Below are 24,475 nucleotides of genomic sequence, written 5' to 3'. Positions count from 1 at the left end.
AACTTTTGCAGTACTGCCTACAGCAGGATAATCAAAGGTAATGTATATACACACAATGTGAGGGCATTTTCGATTCTAATGTGTGAAATACCCCACATCTCGAAGATGTGTTCCACCACTAACGGCTGCCAAGCTCACTTGTGCAACGCTGTCAGCTGCCTGCTGAGGGTGTCCTACCTCAGATTACACTCTCCTTGTGAGATTCTCTTGGCAATCAGCCACATCCATGTCGTTTATACCTACCTATATAACGTCAGGGAGCTCACAACCCAGCACTTGTTAACATAGTGCATGATGGTTGTGTTGACTATCAGGATCATCGCTGTCTTGCTATGCAGTTGCAACTGAAAAAATTGAAGGGTGCGACAACTCACTCTCATTCAACAGACTTAAGAGATGTCTCCCTTATCTCTATGACCCTCATCTCAAGCACCCTGATCACTGACATAAGCACTCCAGCCCATTATGGACACATTCATATGGACCTGCTTCTGCAAACCTGGGGGGAGCAAAGAGCTCATCACACGACCGCATTCTGTTCCCTGCTCCATCAACTCAAATGGTATGGTATAAAATCTATTGAGTGCAAGGTTCACCTCAGGTGGTACCAGGCACGAAAGCTACTGAGCCAATATATAATGAGATAGCAGAGACCAGAACGGGGAATGAGCAGGGAAATATAGTTCAGGTTCTTTATGGAAACCTGAGTGATCAGCAGTGATCTCATTCTAGGCGGCAGTGAGTTACAAGCTGGGCGCACTATACTGAGAAGACTTTACCACCCTATTTGGCAGAGTGAAAATGGGAACTATGAACTGGCCTCCAACGGGATGGTTTAAGTGTCTTAGCACACACAAAAATGTTCTGAAGAAATGTAGGACTGAGTGAATACATTATTTTATTAACCAGACAGATTACCTGAAAGGATGCTCTTCCACCAGCAAGAAAGGAATGCAGAACTTGGGTAATGTGTTCTCTGTCTCACTTCTGCCAATAGCAAGGCATCTGCATTCCGAATTGCCTTCAATTGTTCTGCAAAATTGTTGAGGGGAACACCAAAGGGCAGCGAATTGCAGCCCCAAGAAAACTGTAGTCTAAACACAAAGTTCCAAACATTCTGGCCAATGAAAATCCACACATTTTCAGGATTCTCCTTGCTTGCTTTTCACCAGGATTTCGATTTCACCAATTCTCTATAAGCCTCTTGCTCTGAACTCAGTTTCTCAAAAGGCATCTTTCTTGGTATTTCCTTCTCTGTCCACAGATGCCAAAGTTCCTGCTTTACCAGCTCTAGCAAAATGTACCTTCTTCTAGATGGATTTGCCCCCTTGTCTCAGTGGTGCTGCACAAGTGCTTTCAGCTTTTTCAAGTTCTTTAATCCACCAACACTCCCTTGTGTTAGGCAGCGGTCTTCCTTCCAGTAAGGGAGTTGGGGTAGATAGGTAAACCTCCTCCTCAGACAAGACAGAAAATGACTGCCTGCAGCCTCTCGTATACCCATGAGGCTGTTGGCTGTCTTTTAAGTCCATTACTGACTGGCCCAGTCTGGGACCTCTCAAAGGTCCCTTTTCTGGTCATAAGCATTAATGTTTCCACGTTTTTGATTTATTACTATATCTACCCACTGGTTACTCAAGAAAGGGGAGCCCACATGTGTCAATGTTCCCTAGCAGATAGTGAGAACGGGTTTGAATGTGTTTGTGGTACTTGGTGCCATTTGTGACTTTGTTTTGTCGCCTGCGGATCTTCACCATTCTGAGAAGCCTGCAGCCTTCCATTGTCAGCTAGCATGTTAGTGAGGTGAGCAAACAAGTGGTTTTGGTCTGCTCGGGAAAACGTGTTGGAACGTTTCCTCTGTGGACTTTTGAGCTTTGATGCTATGCAGTGTTCCTGGACATGTAGTTTCCTTTGGTTATTCTGGGTATGGAGGTGAGGGTTGTATTGCGTCTCTTAGGGGACATTGAGCCCAGAGAATCCCGCTACTTCCATCCTCTGGGCGGGACCACATCGGGTAGCAGCCAGAGAACACCATTCCATTCCCAGATAAAGGATAACTAGTGCCTCTGTCTCAGCACATCTGACAGGCGATTCCTTGGTGGATGAGCCGCTCTTCCACACCCCGCCTCCCCCAAGGTGCCTATGCTTTTCTTCCAAGCATATGCATTCGGAAGAGAAGGGGAAGACAAGCTCATGGACATGAATGGTCTTCTGGATTGTGATCTCTTTCAGTGTCTTTGGCTGGAACCCTTCTTCTGGTCCAGGAGAAGTCCACCTCGAACAAGTGCACTGAATCTGAATGCACCCATTCTGGTTCCGTGGAGCCTCGGAGACCCTGGGTGGCAGGCTGGTCTCCATTGGTTTCTCGAGAGACATGAAGAGCCTTCACTCACTCAAGGACTGTGCCTTCAAAGTCAACTCTGGAAAGCCTTTCCGTTTTTACTATCATGTTGCATCCCCATGCACCACATACTATTGTCATGGGCGTCTGATGGAAATCCACCTATTGCAACTGGCCTGCTTGCTCTTTTTGGCAAAAAGGTTTTGCAAAGCCCAATCAGACAAGAAATTCTAACTTGCGTAACCAATGGAGCAGCCAGGCCTCTAGCGTTCTCCAAAGTCTTGCAACCTGCGGGTCAGTAAAAGGCATTGTTGGGCTTGGGGCCAGCAGCAACACTTATACCCTGGACACTATCACTTCTGGGGAAGTCTGCAATGATACCCCTCGTGCACTTCAGTTATCAGTGATGCCCCCGGTACAACACAAGGTTGATTCAAGGTTTTCCAAAGTCACTGCCTGGTGGCTGGAAATTTCAAAGATAAGGAACTAAGAAATCTTCAGAGACGATAGTATCCATTAGAAAGAGCTCGAAAGAAAGGGCTAAGACAGACATTTGGCCTCATTATGACCCTGCCAGTCCGGAAACAACAGTGGTGGTAAACCCAACGCCACCGTTGTTTTCGGACTGGCAGATTACAAGTTCTGCAGGTGGGTGGGGTCATTCCCACCAGGTCTGACCTGGCGGGAGTATCGCCACCCGCTTGCAGGCAGAAATGGAAACACTGGCTCCGTCATAGACAGAACTGGTGTTTCCATTGTCCCCATCCCCATGGAGTCCTATGGGACTCCATGGGAATGGAATTCCGCCTCCGGAATTACCGGGTCACCGGGGTTGTAATGCGTTAATTCATTCCAAGTCTGACAGCAAACTGCCGGTTTTTCCAGCTCGGTTACCGCCGGACTTGGAATGAGGCCCTTTGTCTTTACTCTATGCTAATGATGGCCTCGATTATTCTACAAAGGAGCCGGATCTGGTCACACCATACTAGAAAGGAAGGGACGGAGGGTTAAGAGTGGGGCTCTAGATGTCCTGGGATCAGAAAAAAATAGTTTTTTCTTGAACATTTTACATCCTCTATTTGCTCTTCTTTCTCGAGTACCATACAAGCATAGTTGCATACCTTATCTCCCCGATTCTTCTCTACATTTTACTGCAGTGGAGTCTTGACTGGCAGCATGCTTCCCAGCTCCCCCCACCACCCAACACAATAGGAACTTTGCGTGGCCAGAAGTGTCTAGGTGCTTTTATTGCTGTTTTGATTCCTTTTTGCTTCTAAGCAGTGAACAAAACAAGCAAGATAAAAACAGTTCTGAATCGATAAATTATAATTGGATATGAAATCCAGAAAATGCCAAACAACTTTGCCCCAGCCAAGGAAACAATGATGAAACATTTGCAATTTTCTCTGAGGTGGTGAATCATATGAAGCTGTATGTCTGCTAGTTGTATGTGTTGTGCTGTGCCCGTCATCTATATATTTTGTTGTTGGAGGCATCCTGTACTTCATAAGTGAGTGTAGAGCTCTGTCTCCAAACATGTGAAAGTATCATACGAAAGTGTTAGATACATGTGAGCTGACTCAATAACACGGCCATTCTATTTGGACATTTACACTGTATCATGAAGGGGGTTGTGCTGCAGCAAGCTTTTATGTGTCTTACACATGCTCAAAATGTGTGCTATATCTTACTTGGAATGTTAGCTCGACTATGCTTCAGAAGGAGAAATTACTTACCCTAATTTTCTTACTATGGATGTCAGGATTTCACATTTTGTACCTCACATTTGCAAGGACCCTATGAGAAATGGGCATTTTAGATATTATTCTGGGAGAACTAGAAAGGGAGGTTTGTTTAAATGTTAGACAAAACTCTAGTTGGAGTGTAGTATTTTTCATTTTAAAGCTTGTTCATCTTCCCTTAACTAATTTTCACATAGAAAGATAAGTCCTCCCAAACCAAGATGGTGGAACGCTTTCCCAACAGTGATTGGTTTAGATTATTGCAGTCCCCATTGTGTTGTCACTTGGAATGTTCATTTTGGTTCTAAACTGCCTTTCATTAAAGTATTCATCAGAGTAGGTCATATATTCTTTAGCTCTAGTTAAAATAAAGTTAAGGTAAATATTTTAAAGGGTGAAGAATCTTTTGTTCAGTTCAAATTCAATATTAGAAATTAAGTCAAGAAAGAAGTTGAAGAACTCTACAGTAGAAGATTTTCCAGTGAGAACCAGTTTGCTGAGCAGCAGAATTGTCTAACTATGGAACAAAAACAAAGCTAAGTGTATTTCTATATTTTTATGAAGAAACTCTAAGACTTAAGATCTGAAGATAAATATAAGACTTGGAAGACTTTTTTCCTTATAGGTTATTTTTTTAAGAGAAGCATATCGTAATATTTTATGTGTAAACAAGATTATATATTTTGGAAATACAAAGAAAAGATTTGCACTTCAATTTTGCTTTTAAATAACGTTTTGGTACTAACTAGGCGTGCTGATCATTATCGCTGTGTATCTAACTTTTAATAACTATAATTAACCATCTAACTTAACATTTTAGTTTTCGTATGCTTACGAGTTTTACGGCGCGTATTGTTGTGATTCTTTGAGTGCTGTTTAGAAAAAAGGACCCAACGACGTTGTGCGTGCGTCGCGGCCATTTTGGATGTTATTTTTCCCTGCGTTGCGTTTCGTTACGGACTACATTGAACAATATACATTCTTTTGAAGATAACGCATCGGATTTTGAAAGTGAGTCAGTTTCTTTTTCGAGCGAGCACATCCTAACTTAGATATTAACAAAAGACATTGTTTGTGAACAAACAGTGAATTTTCAGAACTTTTACACGCCAGCTGATTATTAAAAGAGACTTCAGATGCTATAGAAGGTAACTAACATATAAAATATATTTTCTTTTAGAAAATAATTACACAAGAGTTAAATATTCGAATGTTAGTAACAGCAAATTTTTTGGGTGTTATTATTTTTAAGAGAACAGTTAGAAGAAAAAGAGAAAGTCAAACAAAGCAACCAAGCAGCAACAGTATTCTTTCTGAAACAGCCTAAGAGCAAATCCAGCTTAGGCAACAGGTAATTAGAGAAATATTTACTGTGAGAAAGTTTAGTCAGAAAGTACATTGAACATTATTTAAGGCTGTACTTTCCTTTTAGGAACTCTGCTGATCCAAAAATCTTCCAGTGAAGACAGTCTGAAGTACCTGCAGTGGGAGTTCTTGTCTTTTGTTGTTTTCTCCAATCCCCTTTCCCCTGTGGTTTGCCTGGCCAATAGTTTTATAGTATAGGGATTGTTGGGCTGGCAGACTTCGGGGGTTTGGTTGGCCAGCTTCACTCCTGCAGGATCCAACTACTTCAGTACCTTGACAATGGATTCTTCACCCGCAGATTCCTCATCTGATCGATATCCCATCCAGCTTTGCTGCTTTGGAAATATTTTCAACAGGGGGCGTAGTGGACCTCGACTCGGCTGTCGATCCGTCTTGCCTGGCACTCTATTGTCGGCTCCGGATGTGAAGTCAGGCGTCATATGTAAACTCTGTCACTATGACCCCATACCTCTGTTTCCCCCTTCCAAACACCCGAGCTGACTGCGCTGCATAGGAAAACAGAGAGATAACAAAGGGCTAATAAGCCCACAAAATGTTAAATAACAGCAAACTTCAAAAGGAAGGAAGAACTGTGTGCAAGACACCACAATTTGTTGCGTCAGAAAATATATATATTTTTTTAAAGAAACAAACGGCAAGAAAGAAAGAAAAAGGTCACCAAGGACCATCGCCAAGTCGTCATTAAAAGAAGATGCGTAACAACCATTAACTTTGAGCGGAGATGGACAGGAGGGGAGATGAGGAATCTGCGGGATAAGATGCCATAGAAAGAACATTAGGGTAAGTAATTTCTCCTTCAATGGATTGCTTTTTTCCTGCAGATTCCTCATCTGATAGACTCCCAAAGCAGTAGGTGAAAGAGGCAGGCATAAAAGTTAAACTGATTTTGTAGCCCGCTCTGCCAAAACGCGCATCAGCTATGCGAGCAACATCTAAACTATAGTGTTTAGTGAAAGTATGAAGGGAGGACCATGTTGCCGCATGACAAAACATCTCTAACAGGGACCCTACTTTGTAATGCAGTAAACACAGAGACCCCGCCAGTCAAATGTGCCCTGATGCCTGACGGTAATTCATGGTCTATGGACTGGTAACACTACACAATGCAGAAGATGATGCAGCGGGACAGTGTTTGTTTTGTTATCGGTAGGCCTTTACGGGCTAAGGATAAGGCCATAAAGAGTTTATCAGTTCTTCTAAACTCGGATGTCAGTGCGATGTAGAAGCTTAGAGCCCTTTGAGGATCCAGATGATGAAAAACGCTCCTCTTCCTTAGATGGGTAGAAAACTGAGGTCTATGGATTGTGATAGGTGGAATTCAGAGACAACTTTTAGTGAGACTTTCTCTAAAAAAAAAAATGCAGGAAGGGCAGTTTGCAGCATAAGGCTTACAATTCAGTCACCCTCCTAGCGGATGTAATTGCCACCAGAAAAGCTATCTTTAAAGAGAGGGGCTGTAAGGAGCAAGCGTGCATTGGCTCAAAGGGAGCCACCATGAGATATGTCAACACCAGATTAAGATCCCAATCTGGGACAACAAAGTGAGTTGGCGGAAATGTATTTACAAGGCCCTTCAGCAAATGTGCTATCACCGGGATCGTAAAATATGAACCTGGATCCGGGGATCTCTTAAAAAGAGAGAAGGGCGCCCGCCCGCCAAATATCCTTTCACTGTGGTGACCTGAAGGCCTGCTGAGGCCATTGACAGAAGGAACTCCATCACTATGGTGATGGGGCAAGCAATAGGGTCAATCTCACGTTCCCTGCACCACGCCTCAAATCTTCTCCACCTGCACGCATACAACGATCTTGTATATGGTCTGTGTGCAGCCAGCAACACCTCAAGCACCTCCTTTGAGACGTACCAGTAATCATACCTCATCCTCTCAAGAGCCAAGCATTTAGCTTGAGGGAATCATGGGTGAAGTACCCAGCCTTCTGACTGGGTTAGGAGATCCAGCCGCTGAGGCAACTGCAGAAATGGGGAATGGCCAGATCCAAAAGGTCAGAGTACCAAGTCCTCCTTGTCCAGTCTGGTGCTATCAGATCATGGATGCTCAGAACCTCTTGAGCCAATTGAGAACCCAAGGAATTATGGGAATTGGAGGGAAGGCGTAGTGGAGAGTGAAGGTCCATTCCACCAGAAACACGTCCCCTAGCGCGCTGTTTGCTGGGAATTCGCTTGAGCAAAACTGTCTGCACTTCCTGTTGGATTCCGTGGCAAACAAGTCCACCATTGGGGTACCCCAGCGAGATAAGACCTCCTCTAGGACTTCCTGGCACACTTCCCACTCGTGTGAGACCGTGCTCTGCCTGCTCAGAGCATCCACCAAATGGTTCTCGGTCCCTGCCAGATGAACTGTTTAGACTGAAATCCAATTCACCAATAGCCAGAACCACAACTGCAGAGGGAGCGGGAGTGCATGCCACCATGCTTGATTAGGTAGTGCATGGCCACTGTGTTGTCCTTCAGAATCAGGACATGCTTCCCCTCCAGAGACAGAGAAAACGCCTTCAGGGCTTGTTAGGGAGAATTCTCATTCTATGGCTAATTTCCCTTACCTAGTGAGTCCCTCAGCAGCTTTGCTGGATCTCTGGAGTTATTTATTTCCACTTGGTAAGAGTGTGAGCTTTTCCCCCACTCTTACACCTTTTTTGCTATGTGTCTTTTACCTGTTTTTAAGATTGTGAGCTCTGGAGTACACCACTTCAGTAGCCCCCTTTTTTGCGAGTGTCACACAGCACCTTCAGTGCAGTGACACAGGGTTGTCGTTCAGACTTCCTACCGACTCCATTTCTGAGGTGACTACTGTTCCCCAGAAAAGGGTAAAGTTACCATTAACTTTACTTAGTCAAATTTAACCACAGATCCAGTACACACCATCTCACTTGGAGTACTGGAAGGGTTAACTCTTAACTCTTTTTATCTGTACCTACTAGAGCATTGTTTAGCTCTTTTAACATTTAGACATGGCTAGTGGCAGTGGTATCTACCCTAAATTTCTACTGCGGTCATCTTATATAACCTTGGTAATATTGTAGGCTATTGTGTTAGCCTCAAACTTAAACCTGCTTGACCAAATCCTTTTTCTTTTGGCTCTGGTGCGGTTTATTCGCCATTTCTTTTTGTTAAACTCCTTCTTGTGTTTTACGTTGCGCGGCAAACTAGGTTTGCCTTCTTTGTTCACTGTCTTTGGTGGGCTTCTACCTAGAAACCCTCCTCAAGGCGCCTGGGTGTCTAGGTGGGCTGAATGTGAGGGAGGGGTGTAGTCACCCCCTGCACAGGGTATCCTAGGAAACCCAAGTCACACTTTGGCATGATTGGCCGAGGTGGTTGTCCGGACTGGACAACCCCCCTGCTGGGTGATTGACAGCCAGGCTGTGTGAATGGGGGTTTTTCGCATAAAAGGCAGGTCTCTTGGGCAGGAAGTCAGAGTCGCCACTGGAACTACAAGGAACCGATGAGAAGTGGAGGAGAGGTCGACTGCTGCAACTACCCCGTACCGGTGAAGCCCTGCTTCAGTCGTGAGCTATCTACCCTTCAACAAGTAAGAGGAGATCCAGTCCGGAGTCTTCTTCCTTTGAGCCTGGTGGGGATAACCAGCTCATCTTCAGCCAGAGGGTGCCTTTGTGGTCGCTGCACACTGCTGTAGCATTCTGGATAGCCACCTGAAGAGCCTCTCCTGTTTTTAAGGAGCGCACCTTTTATTCATTGTCGCTGCTGCCGGCCTCATCCCTTTGTGGTGCGGACCCCCTCACCGTCCTTCATGCTGAAGCTGCAGGAAAGCGTGGCTCTGCGGGAAACCAACAGGAACAACTGCCATGGCACCAGCTTTGTTCTTTGAGAAAGGAACTGTGTCCTGTTTGCGGAATTTTGGGTGAAATCCCTATTTCTCTACTTTAAGGCTTGTCCTTACTTTTTCCTCCTTCTTATAACTTTTGCTTCCGAACATTGACAATATTAAAGTACTCTTGGCAACGTTGAATCTTGAACTGTCCGACTGTTCCTCGACAACAGGCACTCAGTGTCATTTGACTTTGGCTCTGGCCCTTTGACTCTTGAATTCCTGTCTATGTGTGTTCTTCGATTCTGTCTGCCTAACCAACATATTGCCTGTGATTTTTGCCGCCAACTCGCACTGGGTATCTCGGGTGCTAAGTGTGTTTTTGCCCCGGTAGCATTTCTTGCTGCGGATACGCGTTTATCTAGTAGACCGAACTGTCAAAAAGTGATCGCAATTGTATTCACGGTAATGTGTTCTGTTTCGTAACACCGGTCCATTCAAACATAGGGTACTTACCTTGAGTAATACTGTACAAAGTGAATTGGTTAGTTGCAGTATATTTTACGTGTGGTTTTTGAATTAATAGAAGTGTTGTGTTGATAACAAATGGTTTAAAAATAAATATACTATATATATACTACCTGAAACCATGAGTCAGTGTTTGCTTGAGTCACAGTAATTGTGGTCCCTTTGTGTAATCTCTGCTACTGCTCATATACTCTTGAGATAAGCCTGGCTGCTCCGCTACTCCTACCACTTTAACATAGTAGCACATGCTTGTACCAAAGGTAAAACTTGTATTGCCACCTGTAGTATTAATTGTGTGTAGTGGTCCCTAAGGGCACTGCACAGGATTCTGCCTAACAGGGCTAACCCGATGGCTCGCAAATCCAGCCTGTTGATGTGCCACCTGGCTTCCGTTGCTGACCAAAGGCTGCTCACCTGCCATTCCTCACAGTGAGCGCCCCAACCCTTTAGAGACGCATCCATGACCACTTAGGCCTGAGGCCATGGAGGCCAGAAGGGTTCCTCTGCCTTCAGACTGCTGCAGTCTGTCTACCAAATGAGGTCGTGGACCACATGTCTGGGCACCTTGCGGGGATCTATGGCCATGCGACCTAATAGGTAGAGGCAGGAAGCCACTGGTGGAGTGGCGTAGTTCCGGAACAAGTCAACCATCTTTGCCATGCTGTTGACTCTCTCCTTGGGAGGGAAGGCCTTCTCAACCCGGGTGTCTAGGACTGCTCTGATGAACTGGAGCCTTTGGACTGGTGCCAAATGGGACTTCAAGTTGAGGGAGAAGGCCAGCCTGTGCGGTAGCAGACAGGTGTCCTCCAGATGGGTGTTTTGGCGCACAACGCACACCCTTCCGTACCGTGACCGTACCGAGACACCAGAGGCATAACTCATGCGGGTCAGTGATGGACACGTTGGTGTGACAATCGGTACACAGCTTGAAACCTGAAACACGGCGACGGAAATCTCACGTCGAGGAATTAGAAAGAAATGTAAACATTTTGAACGAAAATGTACAATAAATCGAAGACTCAACTGTGTTCCCAAGCAGCGTGAAAAGTGCTCGGAAAAAAGGAACTAAGGGATGTGGCGTAGTGACAAAGTTCATGTACAATGCCTGACATCACGTCCGGAGCCGACGGTTGAGTGCTGGGCAAGACTGATCGGTCAATGACCGAATTGAGGTCCACTACGTCCCCTGTCGAAAATGTTTCTGAAGCAGCAAAGCTGGAAGGGATATCTATAAAGTAAGGAATCTGTGTGAGAAAGCAATTCATTGAACAGATAGTTGCTATTCTATGCTAAGATAGTTCCCATGCCATACCTGACATACATGCGATATCATGCCCAAGTCAACCTTTCAAATATTTTTTCTGAAACAGACCATTAGTATCAACTTACAAGGATCTGTTACATAAAGTTCTTCTGCGAGAATATGCTTGGGTGTTCTCTGGTTAGCTTAATCATAGGTGCAGTGATATGCCTGATCATTACACCTCAAGTGTTTTACTTTGCAATATTAATCTTGCTAACTTTATAGCCTAGCCAGGCATGCTAACTGTACATATTGCACATGTCTCATTTTGTCATTTTTGGTTGCTATCACCTCCATTGTCTGTATATACTTGCTGCTCTATTATTATTGTTATTCTATGTACTGTGCCTGTAACTTGTACTAAGCGCCCTTATAGTCCCGGGTCCGGAGCGCTATAGAAATAAATAAACAAACCTAAACATGCTCAGATGCTAAAGAGACTTTACATACTAATAAATAGATATGTTTCTGCCTCCCATGGCACCCTTAGCTTCATTATGACTGACTAGAAACTAATGACTCTACAGGAGCCCAAAGGTGTCACCATGAAGCTGAAGGATGTACAAGTGAGTAGGAGATAATGGGAGATGGCATAATCTTGTTGCATGTGGGAGAAGGACTCCTGAAGTTTAAAGGATGAAAATGTCTGTCCTTTACTGTGCTGGAGTCTGCTGGATGAGTGGAATCCCTCTCCCCTACACACAGAATGTGTGCTCTAGGGAGGATCCGACAGCCACCAGCTGTATAAAAGCCAGGGGCCATGCTGCCTTTTATTTCCAATTAAGTACACATGAATTTAAGGTACATGTAACACTAGAGTAAATTAAGAGACATTGGTACAAAGGTGAAGGTGATTTTTTTGATTTCAGTTAAGGACTATGGCTCCTTTGAAATTACTAATCCCAATGGACCAAGGACTATATTGGATTTCATTCTGTGGAACGCCACTTTTTAAATAAAAGTATTGTTGAGTGTCTAGCCTTTACAGGGGGGAAAGAGCTCAGGGGCAACACATTTGCTGTTGGAGCAAGACAACACAGCGCAACAGAGGTTCGATTCCCTATCCAGCGTTTAGAAACCACTTTCTGGTATTAAGCACGTTATAATTGAACAATAAATAAATACAAATACATTAAATAAATACAGTAACTACAATGCACCATTTGCTCTCCGACATCCAATATTCAGCTTCTCATACAAATTGCTGTGCTTCAACAACACCTGTAAAATGCTCTATCAAGCCTGTTATAGTTCCGATGTGCTATATTGTTCGCAAATATGTACTAGCCTCCTATAGGGTAGCAGAAGCACAGTGTTCTTCCCTGAGCCATGATGCTGTGAGAAAAGTGGGAGGTTCACAGCAATTTGAAGTAGAACCAAATAGGTAATGCCAGTGAGCATCTCACATTTACATCAGCCATCTTATGTCATATTCAAGAAGGTTTGTACTACAGTTAATCTTTTGAATATGTTTTAATATAGCTGATGAGTGTCCCAGAGGCACTTCAATAATTTCCACAAAGTTAATGTTCATAAATTATATCAGTGAATATGGTAAAAAAAAGACAATGTTTGTCTGAAAACAATAATGGTAAGCTGGCCTCAACACTGAAGAGAGACAGAAATCACATACCTCTTCTACTCCTGTAATTAAGTGTGGCTCCTCATAAGGCAGTGTCAAATGCAACTCCTGAAACTCTGGGCTGGGAGTGAATATTTCTGTCCCACAACGTACCTGGCAGAAATCGACACAAGCTGTGGTTAGTGCCTACACCAAATTTAGGTGTCTCGTCCAAATATTAACATAATTTACAGAAAAGGACACACATTTCAATTAACTTAACCCCCAACAAGAAGTTGTTTATTTTCAGCTTATTTTAAGTATACTATAGATGCATAGATGAAAACACTGTGGGGCAACCATTATTAACTTACGTTTTGCACAATCATCACCACCATGGGTCAATGTGCAAGATCACTTCATTCCCTGAAATGGTGAAGGCACCATAGATTCCAACATCCAGGTCCCATACATTTTTTTTAGAAAAGACGCTACGGAAATTAATTCTACATTTGAAAAAAGCTAAGTTAATTTATAAGAAATGTGTTGACCGTAAAAGGCAGATGAGGTATGACACAAAATATATTTGCATCCCTGGGTTCTTTAAAGAATGTGCCCCTCGTTTAGTGGAACCATTGTCTATCAAAGAAAAGATAAATGTGGTAGCAATCAAACTTAAGTGACCCCGAGAATTGGTAAATTCATTGCATATTCCACGCTTCTCTGTTGAAGGTGGTTGTCCCAGAAAGTAAGGGGCAGGAAGCACCACCACCCATATTAATAGGTTGGACAGGTGGAATTTGATGCTCAGAATATCTAAGAGACAAGAACTAGAGAGGCACACTTACAGTATCCCTTTGAATGGATGGAAGGGATATGGGCCCAAAGATTGCTCATTGGAACCAGCCAGGTTTGTGCATAACCCATGATTAGTCATGAGGTTCCACAAAAGGCTCACAATGAAACCCAAGTTTGGGAGCAGCGAAAGTATCTAAAAAAGGGGCAAGGGGAGCTTATTACCAAGTGCAAGTACAAGCGATCAAGGAAAACCTGGAGGATCTATGAGAACTGTACAATGGGATGTAAGAAACACTGATATTTAAAGGAAGCTAGGGAGGATTGTTCCGTTCCCATTTGTCCACCGACTGTTGCAATTGGACACAGGAAGTATGAAGTGCTTCCGGGTCACAGTGGAATTTTTGCATTCATAAGCAGGCAATGAAAGAAAAACTATGTTTGGCAAAAAGCTTCTTAGTACCGGCATTACTGACATTTTCGCAGAATCTTTAGCCCTTGATTTCTCAGGATTTAGTCCCGTTCCTGTGCTTTAGTTGTCACATGCTCTCGGTATAGGCTCTCTTCCCTGCTTCCTGCAAATACTCGCAGTGCATGCTGTAAAGCCCAGCTCTGCAACCTTGCCCTTGCTTCTTATCTTTCAGCATGGTGCATGTACGTATACACTTTCCTCTGTGTACCACATGCCCTCATAGGAATTCGGTAAGTGCTCCCAATTGGGCCAGCAGGGGTTTACCAGCCTTGTTTCTACCTCCTCCAGTGAATTGACTTTTTACGCCCTGGAGACCCTCACTGTGATCTAGGACCTTGTGGCACCTGCTGGTGCTACGCCGCCAACAACTCCACACCAGGAAGCTTACACACCTGGGTTTTGAGGATTGTACGGGAGGGAGAGAAGGAGAAAATTTTACTTACCCCCATTCGACTGGATGTTCCTCCCACGTATTCCTCATCTTTTGATAGATATCCTTCCAGCTTTAGCTGCTTTGGAAAACATTTCTGGCAGAGAGCGCTCCATCTCAGGGTTGACGTCATCATCTGTATATATAGCACGCGCAGAGCCCATTGGCTTTAGTTCTGTTTTTACGCCTTCCTCTTGCAGAATTACCAGCATCAGTGAGTCCCAGACTGTGCCAGACTCTGAAAGAGTGTAAAGTGTAATGCCTGGAAATTCGACAGTGGGGTACGTTGGGAGGTGATGAGGAATACGTGGGAGGAACATCCAGTCGAAAGAAATTTACCAGTGGTAAGTAACTTGTTCTTCGAATGGCTTGTGTCCTCCCACGTATTCCTCATCTTTTGATAGACTCTGAAAGCAGTGTTGGGTTTTAGAGGAGGGAGTAAGAATTTTCAGACTTCAGATTTGTCATGGATTGAATGTAGAACAGCTTTCACAAATCCTCCTTCCTGGCTAGAGGATGAATCCAGACAGTAATGCTTTGTAAATGTGTGACTGGTAAACCAAATGTCTGCAGCACAAATGTGTTTTATAGGCACCCCTCTTTGCAGAGAAGCAGATGTTGCCATGTCCCTTGTGTAATGAACTCTCAGGCCTTCTGGGGGATCTTTCCCAGCCAATCTGTACCATTCTGTAATAGCAAGAATTATTCATCTGGAGAAAGTTTGTTTTGTAACTGGAAGACCCAGTTTGTGTCCAGTGCACCCAATGAAAAGCTGGTTGTGTTGACGAATTATTGCCATTCATGAAACGTAAAAGCTCAAAGCCCTTCTGGGATCAAGCCTACGCAGCCTTTCCTTTTCCTTGAAAGGATGAGGAGGCGATAGAATGTAGGAAGCCCGATGTTCTGGGATAAACGAAAATCTGATAACATTTTTGGCAAAAAATAAGGTTTAACCCTAGGGACAACCTTGTCCTTGCAGAAAACAGTAAATGGGGGCTTACTAGATAAGGCCTGCAACTCACCCAACCTGCGGGCTGTCAACGCAACTAAGAATGGTTTTGAAAGTTAGTAGTCTTAGTGGACATGAATGGAGTGGCTCAAAAGGAGCACACATCAGAAATTTCAACAGAAGATTAAGATCCCAAATCGGCTTGAAAAGGTGTAGGAGGGAATACGTTAGTGAGCCCTTTAAGAAATTGAATGATTAACAGCATCATAAGATCTCTTTTCCGATGTGCACTTAAAGATTGAAAGATTTGCTAAATGTAACAAAAAAGATTTTTTCATAGGTGTATTGCATTGAAAAGGGTCCACATCCTTTTCCCTAAACCAGCTGTATTCCAACGGGAGTGGTACAAGGATTTCACTGCTGGCCTTGAGGCCAAAAGCAAAATCTCCATTACATCATCCAGGAGGTCCAAATCCTTATATCTCAACCTCTCAGAAACCATGCATGAAGTTTGAGTGTCTTGACCTCTGGATAGAGAACCCGACCCTCCTCTCGTGAGAGAAGGTTCTGTCTTTGCGGAAGACGCATTGGAGGGCAGACAGACATGTCCAGAAGGTCCTGGTACCACATCCTCCTGGCCCAATCCGGGGCAATTAGGATAATGGATTTCCAAAACGTTTTCAACCTCCTGATCACATGAGGAATGCTGGGAACTGGTGGAAAAGCGTACAGGAGTGGAAATTCAGTACACTACAAATGCGTCTCCTAGAGCTCCTCTTGGGGGAAATTCCCTGGAGCAGAACAGTGGCACTTCCGGTTGACAAGGTCATGAACAGATCCACTTGAGTGGTTCACCAAAGGGCGAAGATCTCTTGAAAGACTTCCCACTAATGGGAGACTGTGCTCTCCCTGCTCAGAGCGTCCGCCACAGTGTTCTCCTCTCCGGCTAGGTGAACTGCTGACAGGGAGATTTCTTCTTGAATTGCCCAGAACCAGAGCTGAATAGCCTCTCTGCACAGTGGTAGTGACCTTAAACCACCTCCCTTGTTGAGGTAATACATGACCACTGTGTTGTCTGTTATTATCAGGACATTCTTTCCCTGTACAGAGGGCAGAAAGGCCTTTAGCACTGATCTGATCGCCTTCAGCTCCAAAATGTGTAGTTTGGATCCCCAATGGAGACCAACGACCGCGGTCAGATCGTTGGCGTGGGCTCCCCACCCTGTGAGTGAGGGGTCTGTAACTACTGTTATCTCTGGCCATGGTTGTCAAAAAAGTTCTCCCTTCAGAATATTGTACTTGCAGGCCCCACCACAGAAGATCCTGTGCAACCCTGTTTGGGACCTGAAGGAGGTCTGTCATCCTGCCCGAAAATTGAGACCACTGTGTCCTGAGAGCCCATTGGAAGGATCTCATTCTCAGGTGAGCCTGTGCCACCACGAAAATGCAGGATGCCATGAGGCTGACCAACCTCAAAAAGTTAAAGGCTGGAAGACGTTGGGCACTCGAATTTGGTGCCCATCTGCAGAATGTGCTGAGCCCTCACCTCGGCTGGTGAGGCTTTTCCATAGGATGCATCCAAGGCTGCTCCAATGAACTGAAGTCTTTGAGATGGCATCATGTGTGACTTCTTGTAATTGAGGGAGAAGCCCAGTTTGTGGAGAGAGTGGCAGGTGATTTTGAGATGTTCCATGGCCTGTTCGGGAAAATGTGCCCATATCACCCAATTGTCCAGGTAGGAGAAGATGTGAATAACCTTCTCCGGAGACTCACTGCCACCACCGCCATTGGCTTTGTGAAAACCCCCAGGCGGAGGTCAGCCCGAATGGCAGAACTCAAAAACTGATCATGAGAACCGCCAACAGCGAACCTCAGATACTTTCTGTGCTTGTCATAGATAGGCACATGAATGTAAGCATCCTGAAGGTCTAATGACACTATCTAGTCTTGTGGTTGGAGGGCCTGAAGGATCTGAGAAAGGATAACCATCTTGAACTTGGCCTTCCTGAGGGTTTTATTGAGGTTTCTTAAGTCCAAGATGGGTCTCAATCCTCTGTCCTTCTTGGGGATTAGGAAATAAGGGGAGTACTCCAGCAGGGTCAACAATTACTGTGCAAGGAACCAATCTGGAATTTTGAATGAGTTGTGCCCTGGTGGATGATCCTGAGGCCTTTTTAGAAAGGGAAGACAGTAACCTTGGGCTACAGTTTCCAATGCCCATGCATCCGAAGTAATGTCCCGCCATTCTTTCAGATACTGTGAGAGTCTGCCTTCCACAAGGGTCTTGTGAGTTAAGGCCTCAGAGTGGTTTAGAGGTGGCTGGAACAGTGGCTGAAGGTAAAGCAGCTGCTGTTTGGGCAGACTTAGTACCTCTACCTCGTCTACCCTGGGAGAATCATTTCTGGGCTCTATGACTAGCCTGTCCTCTTGCCTTTCCAACTGAGGAGTAAAAGCAAAAGGACCTACCCCTCCAAGATGATGTACAAGGATAGGAATGTTGAGGCTGTCTGATTGCAGCGCTGAGAGACTTTGCTGCCGCTTTAGATGTCTGCAGTTTCTCCAGCCTTTAGTCAATCTTGCTTCCAAACAGCAGAGAGCTGTCAAAAGGTATATTGAGAAGCCTGGACTGCACGTCTGGTACAAACCCTGACTTTCTCATCCACACAAATCTGCGTAGTACGGTACTTGTCGCCATGGATCTGTTGATGCTGTCTGCAGTATCCGTCCCTGACGGAAGGCACTCGCGTATTCCCTCTTTTCCATCTTAAATGATAGCCAGGAAGCCGTCTCTTTCACCCCCTTCGGGGATATCGTCAGCCGCAATTGCTACACAGTCCCACAGGGTGAACGCAAATTTTGCCAAGGCACAAGAGGCATTGGCAGACTTCAAGTATGTGCTCCCTGCTGTGAAGATTTTTCGCACCCAAGCATCCACACGCTTTTCATCCCTGTCCGGCGGGATAGTGGGGTATGCCGATTGTTTAGTGGACGTTGCCACCTGGACTACCAGACTTTCTGGTGTAGGATGCTTGGTCAAATATTCAGGGTCACTGCTGGATGGCCTATACTTCTTGGAGAAGTTTTTGTTAACTGTAGCAACAGTCTCTGGAGTTTCCCAATTTGATGTAACCCTTTTTTGCATAGCAATATGAAAGGAAAAGATAGGATCTTGCTCAAATGGGGGAGCAAGCCTGCTCCATCCTAAAAACGGAACTACCTTGCTCATTAATTGCCCATATGAGGCCTCAGCGTGATCAGAAAGGTCTGGTTTTCCAAACTCCAACTCAGATGATGTATCCACACCACTGGCAGTCACAGGTTCTCATATAAATCTTTAAATCTGGACTCCTCGGATATTAAGGCCTCTGGGACATTCGGAGCACCATACTGTAGGCCAAAAGGAGGAGTGTTGTCATCAGAAGGCTTATGTTCCCCATAAATTGAGGGTAATGCCTTAAAGAAATCCTTATTTGGCAAAGGTTTATAAGCCTTCTCTTATGTCATTGGCAGCTTTGATGGCTTTGAACCTGCCGTCCACAGCGGATTTGATGCCAATGACGTTGAAGTTTTCGACCAGAGTGTGTATCTCAACATGGGCGTCGACGACTCTGTTGCCGTAGGCTCTGCTAGTGTTGAAGTTGTCGACATCTTTTTCATTGATAATGCCCTCAAAGGGCTGGATTCTCGACTTGTCGAAGCCCTCTGCGATTTCTCACCGATTCGAGGCCTTCATAGCTCCTGATGAGATTCTGGCTTGCCTCCCGGGGACGCACAGGATTTAGCCTTCAAATTCCCTTTGTCGTCTTTATGCAGAACGACCAGGGCATGGCTTCTATTCTTTTTCTTCAAGGGGCTCGGGCCTCCTTCTTGAATATTTCTAGCATCTCTCTCCGAAATTCTTCCCACTGAGCCGGAGTGGAGGATTTGGTTGGGCATGTGATCTTCTCAGGAGAGGAATCACTCAAGGTAGAAGGACATCTATAACACTTATTCTTTGCCTTCTTTGACGAAGACGAAGAGTGACGTGATCGACTCCTGGATCGAGATTTGTTTTTGGATCTCTTACGTTGAGGAGAATCTCTCAACTTGTCGGATGACCGCTAGGTAATTTAGCATTTCTACTTGTGGGGCTAAAAGGGGACATTGGTCCCATTCCATACACCAACTGCACCAAATCCTGCCATGCTTCCATGTAGCTTTTGGCCATAAAATGGGCCAAGGATTCCACAAAGAGCTTTGAAGCTGCCTCCAAAGTTCCTGGAAGCCGCCAACATTCACCAAAGTCCTGCAATTGAGCAGCTTCAGTCATCTGTTCAACACCAGTGAATGAATTCCACCCTCTGGATTTGTTAATGAAAACTGACTCCTGGGGAGACTAGATAGAAGGGCAGAAGAGCTACACCCAATAGCTTATTTCCGGGGCACAGAGTATCACAGAGTACAACGCTATAATTTATAATAAAGAAATGCTGGCAATTCAAGCAGCATTTGAAGAATGGTGTAATTACTAAAAGGGCAGTAGGCGTGGCGTTATGTACAAATCACAAAAATCTGGGTATTGTGAGAAGCATGAAGTGTGCGTGCGAACCAAAGACCTGCTCGACAGAGTTTGTTTTTTCCACGATTTCAATTTTAGGTAAAATACAAGCCCAGAACAGGAACAGGAAATTGGATGCATTATCACGAATACCGGAAATAGGGGTTGAGATATCAGCAATGGAACATACTATATTGTCAGAAGGCATCACGCTTTATGTGATATTGAAAGAGGAAACCAAACAATCTGTGAACACAGTAAGAGAAGAATGGGTGAAATGTTGAGAAAGAGGCGTGACTAAGGAAAGGCCCTTTACAGGGGAGAGTGGTTCAAAGCATATTCATTCAAAAGCAATTTTTTTGAAAGGTTCAAGGTCAAAAGCACTGGGATTGCAGTACTGTCATAACCCATTGACAGGGCATCCAGGCATGAGAAAAACACTGATCTGGTGACCCTTACTTTTGGTGGCCCCAGTTGACAATGCCAAATTATGCAAGGTTGTGTATGGTGTGTGCAAGAGCAAAGAAAAAATAGGATCGCAATAGCAGGCGAGTTGTGTGCATTACCCACACCTAGTATGCTATGGCATATGATTTCTATGGATTTTGTGGAAGAATTACCAGAGTCACAAGTGTTCAGAATGCCATTATTAGTAGTGGTGTCAATGGATTACTTTGTGAAATTAAAGAAACTACCAACAGCACCTGCATTAGCTAGATGATTCCTAGAATAAGTGGAAAGACAGCCTGGCTTATCAGAATACATAGTAACAGGTGGATATCCTGAGTTTATTTCATAATTTTGGTCAGCATTTGGGTCGGCATGTTGTAAATCTTTAAAATCACTTGCAACTAAGTCCTCAGACAGATTGACAAACAGACTAAACCAATCCATAGAGAAATTAGACCTCAGGACAATCAGATATGAAACTTAAAAAGCAATTGGATAAGTTAAGATCAGATAAATTAGCTATCTGGCTAACACACCTCCTTTTTTGTTTGCTCAACTTCAGATACATGCAATGCTTCTTCTGGAGTTGGCAAATCTTCATTGAGAAATGTGGACTCCACTGGCAAGGATTCTTCTTTCTCATGTTCGGACTCCACTGGTGACGGAACTTTGTTTTGAAGTTCAGATTCCACTGGCAAGGCCACTTCCTTTTGAAGTTCGGTGTACACTATTGAGGCCACTGGTGCAATCTTCTCACTGCAGTAAAATAGATTCAAGATGATTACACAGGAAAATAATTGACATGATTCACAATGGATTTATCATACAAGTATGTCCACCCGAACATCACTCTTTGAAGGGTTTTCAATTCATGTCGGTGTCTGGACAATTCAGAAATGAAAAATTAATTAGGTATTTTGAATTGAAAAAAAAAAAAACAATATTTAAATAAATTGCTCTCAGTGACTTAAGCAAGTGTGATGGGGTCATCAGCCCAGACAAGGGGAGGACATGGAATGTGAGGGTGACAGAACAATGTGATGTCATGGTATGGAATGTTCTTGACTTACAAGATCAAGGACAGTGAAGGGCGGTGAACCTGAGTGAGGCTGATGCTGGGATACAAGTATAATCCTGAATACATTGCGAGACAGGCATAGCATCAAGAGAGACACAGGTGCAAAATTACCAGTTTGAAAACCTTTATTATCACACTTTGTGGGGTTGATGTCATGCCTATCTGGGCCTAACTCTAAGGTGGTTGTTCCCTCAACTGATGCTGCTAATGGCCGTCGATGTTCGTCAGTCCAAAACCAAAGTTTGTCTGTGTCCAAACCTATGCCTGCCATCACTCTTAAACCAAATGAGATAGGGGGTCTTCCGAACGAAAAAATAGTGATTCAAAAGGAAATGTACACCACAGTTGGTTTCAGGTAGTCTTAACAATAGGTGTAGTTCTGCCAGTTCAAAATAGTTTTTACATTTTTTATCTGATATATTGTTTCATTCAAACCTTCATCAATTCATTACCATAGGAAAAAAAATCACATATTAATTCATACATTAGAACAGTGCATTACATATGTGTTTAAATCAAGCTTCATTAAACACACTACAAACTTTTCCTTGAAAAGGAATTTAATCATAATTAATTCTTAAAAAGGAGTGTCTTGGACAAATCTTCCTCAAAATTTGTAAGAGCAAAGCACAATTTAAAATTCTCACCTCCTCATAGCAAAAGCCACCAAGTTTTAGCATATTTTAGACGATAGTCATTTACCAGAGAACCCGGATATTTGGTTCTGCAGACTTTCAATTCAGTTCAACATAAAACCAGATGCATTAATGTTTCTCTTTGCATCTGGAATAATCAACACATATCTGTATCATTGGTGGTAATATGCCTTGCAGAGAGTACATAAAGGTTGTATTTGACTTTTTCTTCTTCTGTTTTGATCCAGTCCCAGTACCATAGTTTCTTTTCTGCTGCATCTGGGTTTTTCAAAAGTAGGTCCAATTCTAGATCAGCTTCTGCCAAGATCACTAAGCATTGATTAGACCATTGAAGGAGTGCCCAGTTGAGAGTTGTACAAATGAAGTATACTGAATTGAGGTGGTTGATTACTCAATGTCAGTTTCCTGAAGATACTCTGAGATTTGCATACAGATGCCGCATATACCAATATTAAACCTAGTTCATGTCTTATAATTGATATGGGCACACAACCCTGCAACTTAAGAACTTTTCTGCCAAAAATACTTTCTAGGGTACTCCAAACTTCCCAAGGAAAGTTCAATGAAGTATCAGCACCATATATCAGTATAGGTGTAACTTTTTGCTTATCAAATTTCAGCATCAATGAGAATTTTCCATATTGTATGTGGATTGCAGCAGCTTGCGTCGCAAGATTGTTTGCTTTAGATTTCAATTAATTAATCTGCAGCGCATCATTTACACATAAATTAAAGTTGATGCCAAGATACCTCATACTTTGAGCTACAATCAATGTATCGCATCCAATCTGCCATTGAAAGCTTTGCTTCTTCTTTCTCCCTGAGAGTTTCTGTAACACCATCACTACAGATTTGATGGTGTTAATCTTAAATCCGTGTGTCTCTATATAGGAGTGGAGATTGTTCTGTTTTCTTTGACACCAATCGGGGGTTGGTCCAGAATTAGCAGATCATCAGCATACAACATCCAATCAATTGGGATGTTATACATTTTTTTTTTTGAAAATCAATTTTATTAAGTTTCCTTGGTGCATAACGAGGTTACATTCTTGCATTGCATTTATTAATGTGAGTTAACATAAAGAGAAAACCAGACGAAACACACCCCATGCCCCCCCCCCTCCCTCTCCCTCCCCCCACCCCCCTTCAGTTCGCGCTTACATAGCCTTGATAAACACTTGCACAACGGGCTCTCTTAATGATGGAGGCGTCAATACAATATGCGTGTGGCACGCCAAAGTCATATGGGCCAAACGAGTTCAGTTCTCAGCCGGGTCCTTGGCCCATGGTCCCACATCCGTGGGGAGGAGGGGAATCCCTCAGCTCAGTCTTCAGGACCTAGACCACTCGGCCGTACTTATCAAAGAAGGGGAGCCAAATTTCCTCGATACTGGACTTAGACTCATCGAGCAGGTGTGTGAGGAACTCCATGTCGTAGATGGCCCTTACTTTGGTCACCCAGGTTTTTTCCCCTGGCATTCTCGGGTGTTTCCATTTCTGCGCTAGACAGCATCTAGCTGCTACCAGCATCACCTGGAGCATGTGATCATGAGTGTTACCCCGGTCCTCTTCGTTACTAATCCCGAAGAGGAAGAGCCACGGGCAGGATACTCGTTCTATCCCATCTACCCCTTTGATCCAGGTCCGCACCTTGTCCCAGTATTTCTGGACCACTGGGCATCCCCACCACATGTGGATATAGTCACCTCTCTCTGTCCTACATTTCCAACAGTGTGGGTCATATCCTGGACGCATTTTGGCTATTCTTTGCGGGGGGTAGTGCCATCTATGTAATATCTTGAGGGCCTGATGGCGATATTGGAGGGAGGATGTGGATCGATTGGCCCGTCTACACATCTCTGTCCATCTCTCGTCATCAATTTCCTCGCCCAGGTCCCTACCCCATTGTATGCGTGCTGGTGGCGGGTCTCGGGGGATGGAGAACAGAAAGAGCTTGTATAGGCGGGAGATTATCCCCTTGGAGCCCCTTGCGGTCAGAAGGAGTTTTTCAAAGTCTGTGAGTTCCCTCCTGAGGGTATCACCCCAAGATGGTTCCGTGAGGGCACCCTTAAGCTGAAGATATCGGAACGGGGAAAGCGTGCCTATTCCCAGGGCTTCCTCAAGGTCCTTCAAGGGGAGGAAGGAGCCCCCCACCCACAACTGGCCGGTCCTACTAAGGCCCGCCTCGAACCATGTCTGGTAGGCTGCTGGTTCCGCTATTTTGGCCAGGAAAGGAGGGGCCCAGATGCAGCTCAAGGGGGAGGGCCATGTCGTGAGCCATCTATAGTAACCTCCCTCTCTCCACAGGGACCACAGTACTCTTAGAATCGGGTGGTTCAAGACTGATCTGGGGATCGTTCTCCTTGGGACCCAGAGCCATTCCTCTAGTGTGACGGGCGCCAGGGGCCTATTGTCCATGGCTACCCACTGTTTTTTCGGTCCCGGTGAGAAGTGATCGACCAGGA

General features: G+C 44.4%; 1 protein-coding gene across 1 annotated transcript in view; it reads right to left on the bottom strand.

Annotated features, from left to right (window-relative positions):
• The window catches only part of HYDIN (HYDIN axonemal central pair apparatus protein), a 3,273,799-nt gene that overhangs the window by 1,939,162 nt on the left and 1,310,162 nt on the right, over nucleotides 1-24,475 (bottom strand). Inside the window, exons 25-26 of the mRNA XM_069654775.1 lie at nucleotides 20,813-21,032; nucleotides 12,716-12,817 (exon numbers count right to left, since the gene is read on the bottom strand). Coding sequence (XP_069510876.1) covers nucleotides 12,716-12,817; nucleotides 20,813-21,032 — 322 coding nt within the window. The remainder of the gene's footprint in view (nucleotides 1-12,715; nucleotides 12,818-20,812; nucleotides 21,033-24,475) is intronic.

Source organism: Ambystoma mexicanum, chromosome 1p, assembly GCF_040938575.1.
Source record: "Ambystoma mexicanum isolate Mex_15411 chromosome 1p, UKY_AmexF1_1, whole genome shotgun sequence".
NCBI lineage: Eukaryota > Metazoa > Chordata > Amphibia > Caudata > Ambystomatidae > Ambystoma > Ambystoma mexicanum.
Note: the sequence above shows the minus strand (reverse complement) of the source record. Positions and strands in the feature narration are given on the sequence as shown.